The sequence below is a fragment of the Rhinatrema bivittatum genome, chromosome 7, assembly GCF_901001135.1.
Source record: "Rhinatrema bivittatum chromosome 7, aRhiBiv1.1, whole genome shotgun sequence".
In the NCBI taxonomy this organism is placed as follows: domain Eukaryota; kingdom Metazoa; phylum Chordata; class Amphibia; order Gymnophiona; family Rhinatrematidae; genus Rhinatrema; species Rhinatrema bivittatum.
In genome coordinates, this window is record NC_042621.1 from 204,715,276 (window position 1) to 204,725,886 (window position 10,611).

The 10,611-nt window shown below is 39.2% G+C and overlaps 1 protein-coding gene across 2 annotated transcripts in view; it reads left to right on the forward strand.

Moving 5' to 3' along the window:
- IPMK (inositol polyphosphate multikinase) overlaps positions 1 to 10,300 on the forward strand; it is a 214,293-nt gene extending 203,993 nt beyond the window's left edge. Inside the window, exon 7 of one of the 2 annotated variants that reach the window (XM_029609777.1) lies at positions 10,147 to 10,300. In XM_029609777.1, the coding sequence (XP_029465637.1) occupies positions 10,147 to 10,154 (8 nt within the window). In that variant the 3' untranslated portion in view covers positions 10,155 to 10,300. Of the gene's footprint in view, positions 1 to 4,867; positions 5,810 to 10,146 lie in introns of those variants that run through there. The other variant, XM_029609776.1, reaches the window with a different exon arrangement.
- The last annotated feature ends 311 nt before the right edge of the window (positions 10,301 to 10,611 follow it).

Here is a 10,611-nt window from a genome sequence, read left to right on the forward strand (position 1 = left end):
AAGTTGAGAAGAGGTTGGTGTGGGGGGGTACGGAGGCATCCGCTCTCACCTTCCCCTTTCTTTTCGTGTGGGGCATTATTTCGATAAGCAATAGAGTTCAGTCGAGGAGCTCAAAAAACTCCGACCTCTCCCTCGGCGGCCATATTGGATCCGGCAGTAGGATGATTTTAAAACACGTGTGCGGCAGTGAAATTAACCTGTTTACCAATTAGTCTACCAGTTTGTTCAGTCTTTTTCCAAGTCCTTGAGTCCTTCCTGGTTCTTCAGCCTGAACTCCTCAGCTCACCCAGACCTCCTACCCAGTCAACTCATTTTTAATTTGCCAACTTACATTTTTAATTTGCCAACTTACTTACATGATGAGTGGTTTGTTTTTTTAATGAAGTATTTGTAAAGGAGCTCTTCGCCCTTCTCCTTATTTAAAAAAAAAAAAATTCAGCCACTGCCCCCTCCTAGCTCCTTTCAGGCACCTTTCCCTCTGCTCCCCGAAGACCTTTCATCCACTTACAATAATCCTGGTGGTGGTGTGGTATTGGCTGCAGCACACATGTGTGCGGTGCCAGCAATATAATGTATCTAAAATTTTACCAGCCAGCTTTAGGCGCCCCTTTATCCCTATCACATGGCATGTCCTTTTGGGGAAGATAGTGCAGCTTAGTAAATAGATCCTTAAGTGTATTCTGTACCTGAGACTATGGAAGGTGATGTGACTTGCCCAAGGTCATAAGGAGCAACAGGGAGAAGTGGGATTTGACCCCTGCCTTCCCTGGTTTTCAGTATGCTGTGTTAACCACTAGATGGCTACTCTACCAAGTTTATATTCTGCCTTTGTGTAAAACATCCAAAGCAGAGAACAAACATACTTTCTACATATTTCAGAGTCTGACCTCAAAACGAACTATATTGGATTTACTTCAGTGTAACTGGCAGTTACCACCTGCAATGGAAGGAAACACCATTTTTATGCAGCTTCTAGTGACATTTGCGGGGGATTTGTTAGTTGTGCCCTCCCATCAAGCCTTCTGCTATTATCATGGGAGTTTAGCTTGGTGCTTGTCTAGCTGATGAAAGGCCTCTTTGAACATCTTAATTTTTGTATGTTAAAATACCTGACCTGGAAGGTAATATTTTTACCATAATATTGGCGGCAGAAAAACACCAAATGGTCCAACCAGTCTGCCCAGCAAGTTTCTTACAGTAGTAACTGCTGCTCCGTGCAGGTTACCCCCAATCCTTATATATTAACAAAGCAACATTTTTACTGTGTAAGGAGCCTTCTTGAAAGTTCCGTGAAGAAATATTTCCTGAAAAGGGTGGTGGATGCCTGGAATGCCTTTCCAGAGGAGGTGGTGAACACAAAAACAGTCAAATAATTCAAAGAATTTGGTTATTGTGTGAGTTTCAGGTCCTAGTGACTTATTTAATACATTTATATTCCATTGTTTTAACAATGTTCATAGATTACAAGCTTTTAACATAAACCATTTACTTATCATAGTAATATAGTAGATGATAGACTATCTAGCTTATCAAGTCTGTCCAATTACTCTTTCCACACTAAGGCTAAATCTCAGCTGCCAGTCACATAGTATGTCCACTTACAGGATTTCTCCCTATCTAATTAACAGGTGAATTTTCCAAGGAGTTGCATTTTTAAATGTAACATACTATTGTAGCAATGTTTAAAAGCCATGTGGGTAAAACCTATTGACAGTTCAATGGCATATATTATAGCAATTTTCAAAAGCCCACTTATACAGGTAAAGTGCATTTCCATGTTTTTAATTCCAGTTTTAATGCTTTTGAAAATCAAGCCCATAGTGTGGTTTCTTCCTCCTTGGAAGAGCATATAGGATCATTAGAACATAAGAATTGCCATGCTCGGTCAGACCAAGGCCCATCGAGTCCAGCATCCTGTCTCCGACAGTGGCCAATCCAGATCACAAGTACTTAGCAGATCTGTAAAGTAGATCTAATTCCTGTTACTCCCCTGGATAGTATGGGAGTGAGTCCCACCAGCATCTACTTTTCCCATGCCTAACCCCAAAGCTCTATAATCTAAATAGCCAGCAATGCCAGTGTGACCATTGACTGAAATCTGGCCTCCTAGAACCCCGGCTACATGAACATTAGAGTTTCTGCTAGGACTTCTAGCTATTATGCAATTTACATGAGGTTTCATCTCAGCAAGATGGTGCTATGCAAGTGTCTCAAGTTCCTGCCCAATATGGTGTTGGATTTCCACTGTGCAGCCAATAGTTATCAACATTTTTCTCCAGGTCATGTGTTGTCTTCTTCCTGGAGTCACAAAGCCTTTTGAAGGTCCAAATAGACCTTGGAATTACTGTCACCAAAAGTACCATCTCTAATTAGATTATAGGAAGACCATACCTAAGCTCATAATTTTAGAGCCATGACATTGGCAGTGGCCCATCTAAGACTGCCCTCCATCAAGGAGATTTGAAAAGCTGTGACATGGTGTTCAGTCCACACATTTATATCCTATTATTGTTTAGACACTAACTCCTGATGCAATAGTAGGTTTGGTCAATGAGTCCTCCAGGATTGGTTTTTTTTGTTTTGTTTTGTTTTTTTGAGGGCTAGAGCTAAATGCCATCTCCCTTAGGACCCATTTGGTTGTCTTCCAAACCGAAAGAAAAGGATATAATCTTTCATTCTCTTGTTGGCAATGAGTTTGTTTCCTTTACCAACGGTTTCCCAGTTGTGTGGAATTTTTATCCTGCTTGTCCTCTGATAAGGTAAACTTGCTTACCCAGTAACAAGTGTTCTCTAAGGACAACAGGATAAGTATCCACGCAGATGTACCCTCATCCCCGTTGGAGTTGAGTTGTTAAAGCTATCGTATAATTGAAGGGACCCCTATGCATACATGGCTGACCAGGAAGTCCTGCACATGGCTGGAAAAGCTTTTTAGAATGTTTCTTACCATTCAAGAAATGCTCTGTATGTCTGTGTTAATGACATCACCCAATTCTGTAACTACTTATTTTGCTGTCCTTGGAGAACACCTGTTACAGGTAAGCAGCTTTGTTTTAACACAGAGGAATGTACTGTTTTTAACGTGACGATCCATTACTGATTGTGAAATATCCAATAATGCATTTTGTTTAATTTATGGCTTTTAAAATGGACAAGTTGAGTTTAAAACCATGTTTATGCAATTAAACTTAAAATTGCCAAATTACTTCAGTAATATATGCTATTTGCTGTCACAATTTATTGGATTTAGTTTTTAAATATAATCCATTATTGTATTAGAAAAGAAAGGAATTAATGAGAGAGAAATGTGTAGCCAGCACTCCTTAGTTCCAAGGGAAAAGATATTTATTTAAAAGTCCAATTTTACAGGAACTTGATTGTTTTCTTACAATCTCTGCCCATGGGAATAAACTTTGATGTATTAGACATCAAAGTACTTTTGCAATAGACACAAAATAGGAGAAAATTCAAAGTGAATAAGGCCATTAGATGAAGACTATGAATTACAGAAGCAGTGGAGTACCAAAGAGATTTCAGGTCCTAACAAATTATGTGCTAGTAACTTGAGTTTTTCCATCCAGAATTTGCTTTTACAATCAGTATTTACATGGGACCTGTCCCTCCTTTATACTTTGTGGTAAGGTGGAAGGATGAGTCAGATGCTTGCACTGTAGAAGTATTTTCAGTTCTAGCCATTTTTCCCTATTAAAACTATTGGAGTGGAGGACCAGCCCTAGTGGTTAGAGCAGTGGGCTACGAACCAGGAGATCAGGGTTTGAGTCCCGCTGTCGCTCCTTGTGACCTTGGGCAAGTCACTTTACCTTCCATTGCCTCAGGTACAAACTTAGGGGGTCACTTTCTATCGATATCACATGCGAAAAGGGACTTCACTGGCGGCGATAAAGTAAGACCTGTTATCACCGCCAGTAGTGCGCCCAATAGCACCACCTTTCACGATGGTGCTATTGTGTGCGAAAGCCAGCAGCATTAACACCGCGGTGGTGCGATTGCTGCCAGCTTTCGCAGGCCCGCCCCCCATTACCGCATGATTCAGAAAGCTGTGCGACATTAGAAAATCCAGGCCTTGGTTTGTAAGCCCTCTGGGGATAGGGGAAGGCCTACAGTACCTGAATATAATCCACTTTGAAGTGCTGAAAAAAGTGCGAAAAGTGGAATATAAATCTAAATAAATAAATAAAATAATGCCTTTCCCAATCACTTTGCAAGCTGATACAAAAGACAGATTCAGCAGCAGCTCCTTAAGGTTTAGGATACAGTAAAATAAAGGTCAACAAACTGTGTCCAATATTTTTATTGGACTGAATATGTTTGTGACTAGCTTTCAAGGGTTATACTCCCTTCATCAGGTTGGTGCCAAATTAACTTATAGATATCCACTATTTTGAATTAACCTGATGCAAGGAGTATAATTCTTGAAAGTGGGTTACAAATTATTTAAGTTAATCTGTAAAAAGGTAGCAGATGTAACTTGTCTGATCTTTATTGGCACAAATTTTAAGTGAACTTACACTGCAACCAGACAACGTTTTCCTGGGCACATTCAAAAAGTGTCATTTTTAACATGTTGCTTTCATCTCCCTTAACCATCTCTCCCCCAAGTAAATGATTTCTATATCACCTCTCACACCAGTCAGCCTGAGGAACAGGAATTCTTGGGGTGTTGTACTCAGACCACTTGCCTACCATCAACAGTGCTGAAACATCAAGCCAGCCCTATGCTGCAGGCTTTTTAAAAGTGCATATATTTGAATATATTTCAGATTTTGATGGTCAAAGTTTGCTTTTGTAAAAGTCTGTTTTACTTAGTTGATTTGGTTTGATATACTTTCACCCTTCCTTCTTCCAGCTTTTACCAGGTGGCATACCCAGGCAGCTCTTGCTGGCCATGGTGTCTTCAGGAAAATCTCTTCCAAGATTAAGCCTCAGTGTCACACTTTGGCAAGCAGTAGCTAGTTTCACTCATGAGTTTGGTACATCTCAGTCCTGTTTGTCCCATTGGGCTAGCTTTATTTACCATGTTTGTTATAGCTTTCTCTAATGAATATTGCTTGATGCAAGACTTCACTTTACAGCAAGAATGACATGGATTACTGTAAAGAGGGCCTTAATGGCTTAGATAGTACATGTAAGTAAAACTGCCATAGTATTCCACACACCTGTGTCAAAAATAAAATAGTTCAAATTCTTTTTATAAAGTGTGAAATGCAATTCTGTAATCAACTATGGCTAAAGTACATTTAACTTTGCATTGTTGAATCATTTTTTGAAGAATGTAATAATTGGGGCTGGAATCAAATCATTTCTTATGTAAGCATGAACAATTCTTTAATGAAGAGAGGTTCTCCAGTTGTCATGTACGTTGCACCTGAATATTGGACTCAGAGTATTCACAAGCACTTTAATAATTTGGGAGATGTACTGGAAGCTGTATGAAATAATTTGAAACTGCACCTAAAGCTTCATTGTTAACTGGCTATTATAGTAACTGCAGATTTATTGTACTTGATAAATGAATGTATTTAATCTTTTTATTTTGATTTTGTGTATAAATTATGCCCTTTTTAAAAATATTTGTTTGGACAGTGATTATTTTTTGATTTGATTTTGATTTTTTTTTCCTCTTGCCAGACTGCAGGGGTATTAATGTATAACTTGTAATCATTATTTTATAGAATAAACTAATATGCTATATACCAACTTTTGTAATATAACATTGATATTTAGATATTTCTAAAAGCTGTATATTTGGCAAACTTAAATTCCTAATAAAAAATTTTCTGTAACTGCATTTCAGATTTTTTTTTGCATATCTTTGTAACCTGTTCCAATTAGCTTTCTTTTCAAATCCTTCCATTTATCCCATAAAAAAAACATTATATATATTTATAAGAATATACTTGATGTTAACTATTTTTTTCCCATCACTGTCCATATAATTTCACTATTTATCATTGTCCTTTGTTATAGTTTTAACTTGCACATTTCTGTTGGTCTTCAGCTTGGGCTACATTTAATAGATGATACTTTTTTGATAACATTGAGTTTGAATTTCATGGATTGTTTTAAGATATTAAATACAAGGTTTTATTTTCTAACCAGAAGTAAGTAATGATAACTGCACCTTTTTAAAATTTGGATTAAAGGAAATAAATTTGGTAAGTGGATTTATATATATATTTGACCAGCAGTTTCTAACTTAAATGCAGTGGCTAACGTCTTTCTTTCTTTATAGCCTAGCAGAAAAACAAAATCTCCATCCTATTTTCTTTTGGGTGGGGAAGGGGCAGGGTTTGTAAGGTGTTATTCTTTTTTAATTGTAATAAAATTAGGTAACAAAAAGAGAAAATGTGTCATACACATTTTACTGGTGATACAGAGTCTTTTGCATCTAGAATAGTTTTTAGAATAAAATAGTTTTCTTGAGAGAAACATTCATTGCTTATTCTAATCTCCAAATTTGTGCATTATCTGTGGGCATGGCATGTGAGACATATGCTGTATAATCTCGTGGCAATCTGAAAATACCTTGTACTAGTATTAATTGCAAAATTTAAAATTAGATAATCCACATTAAATTTTTCATAAATGGTACTTTTTTTGAAAGTCCCTTTAATACAACTTGTATTTTTTTTTTTCTTAAGCGGGTTGCCTTAACATTGAAATATAAGTTCTACAATTGTGGAAATCTTGTGCAATTCATCATCAGCTCCTGACAAACGGTGGCCCTCTCATTGTTCTCAAGAGGACTAGGCACACTTGGGACTCTGTGGTGCAATAGGCTAGAAAATGAAAACAGGACCTGTATGAACTTTAATTTCCACAAATGACTGATTTGGAGCAGGACTTAGTCACACTCCATGCGTTTTTTCTGTCTAGCTTTTAACTCTCATTGAAGCACCGTCAATCGAATCTGAATGTTTTGACATTATGAAATATGAATGAAAATTAGAATGATGATAAATTAGATGATAAAACTTTATTTTATGTTCATGTTCCAATAAACCACCTAATAGTATTTACTGTACTTAGCTACAACATGCTTTTCATTATAATGCTTGTGTTTGCTGATGAAGCCTGACGGTATCATTAGTTTGGATAGCTGGAATGAGTTGCCATCAGAACCAACATCTCTTCCAGTTGACAACATTCTTAATTGATTACAGATGAGAATGTGGGAAAACCTATATTCCAACGGCAGGGAAATTGGATCTGATGTATAGAGTGCAAAAATCACCTAGTTTTAGAGTGGTCCAATTACCTCCTCAGTCCATAATTGTAGAATTTGCATTTAAAGCAAAGAAAACAATTTATTCAAATTCACCACCAGAGAAAGATCCCAGGCTTCTTGACAATTTTGGAAAAAGGTTTTCAGAGTGCAATAACTGCTTGTATTTCTGTTAACCAATTTTATATGATACAATATCTGAATGAATGCATGCAAAAATGTAAACTTTACCTTCAGAGAAACTGTTGAGCAGAATCAAGGGGTGGGGGGGGGGGGGGGAATTGAGATCTATTCTAGTTTTGAAAAAACTAAAGATGTATCTACTCAGATATTCAAAATGAATTCCCTCAGCATGATTCTCTACATCCAGAAGGGGGATTGGATGTGCACTCTCGATCTGAAAGATGCATATGCTCGCATATCCATCTATCCCACCCACTGGCACTACCTTTGCTTCAAGATAGATTCTTCCTGTTGTCAATACAAAGTACTCTATTTCAGTCTATTGCTGCTGTAAGAGCTTTCATCAAATGTTTCACAGTAGTAGCTGCACATCTACAGCAGCAGGGAGTCAGTCTTCCCATACCTGGATGATTGGCTAGGCACATCCCACACCTGAGAGGAAGTGTTACTCTCACTGCAAAAGACATTTCAGCTTCTGCAAAATTTGGACTTTGTAATGAATTTAAAGAAGTCAAACCTAGTGCCAGTCCAGAAACTAAGGTTCATTGGAGCATGGATAGATTCATTGCAAGAGAAAGCTTTTCTCCTATTAAGAGTGAGCACCATGAGATTGCTTTTTCACGAGCTACTGACCTCATGGTGCTCGACAGCCAGCGCAATACTTGTTGTTCTAGGTCATACTGCAGTGGCCATTCATGAACTGTAATTCCATTAACCCAACTCCATATCTGTCACCTGCAGTAGGGTCTGCATTGTCAATGGGACCAGCTAAGTTATTTATTTGTTTGTTTTTATATACCAACATTCAATCTGAAATATCACATCTGTTTATAGTACAACTGAGGTTCTAAGAAGACAATGTAACTTCATATTATTTCTTACAATATAACTTAGGATGAAAGGGGCAACATTGTTTCTTACAGTCTGACTTAGAATAAGTTAGAATAGAACAAGAGACAACTAATGACATCAAAGTAGCTTTAAGAATGGTAATTACTATGAATATATTCATATTAATAGAGAATCAAGGGAATCTAGGGGAAGCTTAGTCAAGGTGAACTTATGATGATCAATTTGTGTCAATAGTAATCTGGAATTCGTGAAGCATACTATGCTGCAGGAGGCATTGTTGGGGGTAGTAGGTATGGTGGATTACTGGATGATCAGCAGGGGGAAGGAAGCTCTTCTTAGTACAAGTGGTGGATGGACCTTAGGTGGTTGGAGGAAAGGCTTTTTGAAAGAGCCATGTTTTGAGGTTTCTTTGAAGGATTGAGTCATGGGATCCAGTCTTAGTTGTGTAGGTAAGTTGTTCCAACGTGAGGGTCCTGCCACAGATAGAGCTCGTTCTTGTATTGTGGTCAGGTGTGTCATTTTGGTGAAGGAATTGGAAGGAGTCCGGTGTTAGTGGAACGGAGGTTTCTTTGGGGGATGTAAAAATGAAGGGATGTGTTCAGCCAGTCAATCTTATCATTGTAGAGAACTTTGTGAATAACAGTTAGGGCTTTATTTTGTATTCTGAACGGTATAGGTAGCCAGCGTAGGTTTTTGAGGATCGGTGAGATATGATCAGATCTTTTGCTGTTTGTGAGTGATCTTGCCGCTGCGTTCTGTAATAGCTGCAAAGGTCTGAGGGAAAAAACACATTGAAATGAATATCATAACCAAGAGAAAAAATCTGCAACTGTAAACTTGAATACAATCAAAGAAAAATGCCCTCCATTTCCTATAGCTTTCCTAAATCGAATCGTATCCCTTTGTGTTCTCTTTCAAAGCGAATGCTATTTTTACCATAATAGCAATGTCAAAAACTACCTTCCTCCAGTGAGTCTGGAATGTTATTGTAATTCTCAGTGGGGCGGATTTTAAAAGGCCCGCGCGCACCTATTGCCCCAGGACGCGCGTAAGTCCCAGGGCTTTCGAAAAGGGGAGGGAGGGGGCGTGTCCGGGGCGTTCCCGTCGTTTCGGGGGCGTGCTGTGGCGTTTCGGGGGCGGGCCTGGGGGGGCGTGGTGCCGGCCCGAGGGCATGGTCGAGGCCTCCAGACCAGCCCCCGGGACCGGAGGACGGAGCGGGGCTGCCGGCCGACGCGCGCAAAGTTCCGCCTGCTGAAAGCAGGCGGAACTTTGCCGACAAAGGTAGGGGGGGGGGGGTTAGATAGGGCCGGGGGGGTGGGTTAGGGAGGGGAAGGTGGGGGGAGGGCGAAGAAAAGTTCCGTCCGAGGCCGCTCTGAAATCGGAGTGGCCTCGGAGGGAACAGGCAGGCCGCGCTGGTCTCGGCGCGCAGGTTGCACAAATGTGCACCCCCTTGCGCGCGCCGACTATGCGCGTATCTTATAAAATCCAGCGTACTTTTGTTCACGCCTGGTGCGCGAACAAAAGTACGTGATCGTGTAGTTTTTAAAGATCTACCCCAGTGCATGGAGAAGATGGGAAATCAACCTCTTAGTAACCCTTAGCAAATCTTGAGACTCCTAACATCCCATCAAACATAATGGAGAAGTAAGATCCAAAGGAGTACCTACAATAGCAGAAATACCCTTACCCACAACTCCCAAAAATCTTATACAATCTCACATTCCCACAATATATGAATATAAGTCCCAATGCTACCACACCCCCTCCAACACAGTGGACTAGAAATATTAAACTTAGTAAAATATAATGGATACCGGTAGGCTCTGTGAAGTAATCTAAACACAAGTTCTCTATTTTTGTTACAGATGGATAACTTGAGTATGGCTCCAAATGTTGCCCCAGTCCGTACCATTGAGTTGAACACCTAAATCTTGGTTCCACTTATCAATAAGAGCAGCATTGGTCTCAAGTGTTTGTACACCATCTTGAAGATAGTAATAAAGCTGAGAACTAGTTTTATGATGTTTTGTAATTCTTTTTTAAGACCATTTCTCTTTCTGAAAACAGTTGTATTCCTGTGGTGTCTAAATATCCCTGCTTAGGTACAAATGAGTGTGAGCAAGGATAGCAAATTTTTCCTACAATAAATGAAAAGAGTGAAAGTTGCTGCCCTGCCAAATCTAATCCAGATATCTAAGGCCCCTATGGTACCAACTCTCCATATCCAGTGACATGGGAATGCTCCTTCAGTAGGGAAAGGAGGGAAAGTACCTCAATATCCCTTGCTAGTTATTGGCCATTTCCAAATCTGCTAATATTGGGAAATAATA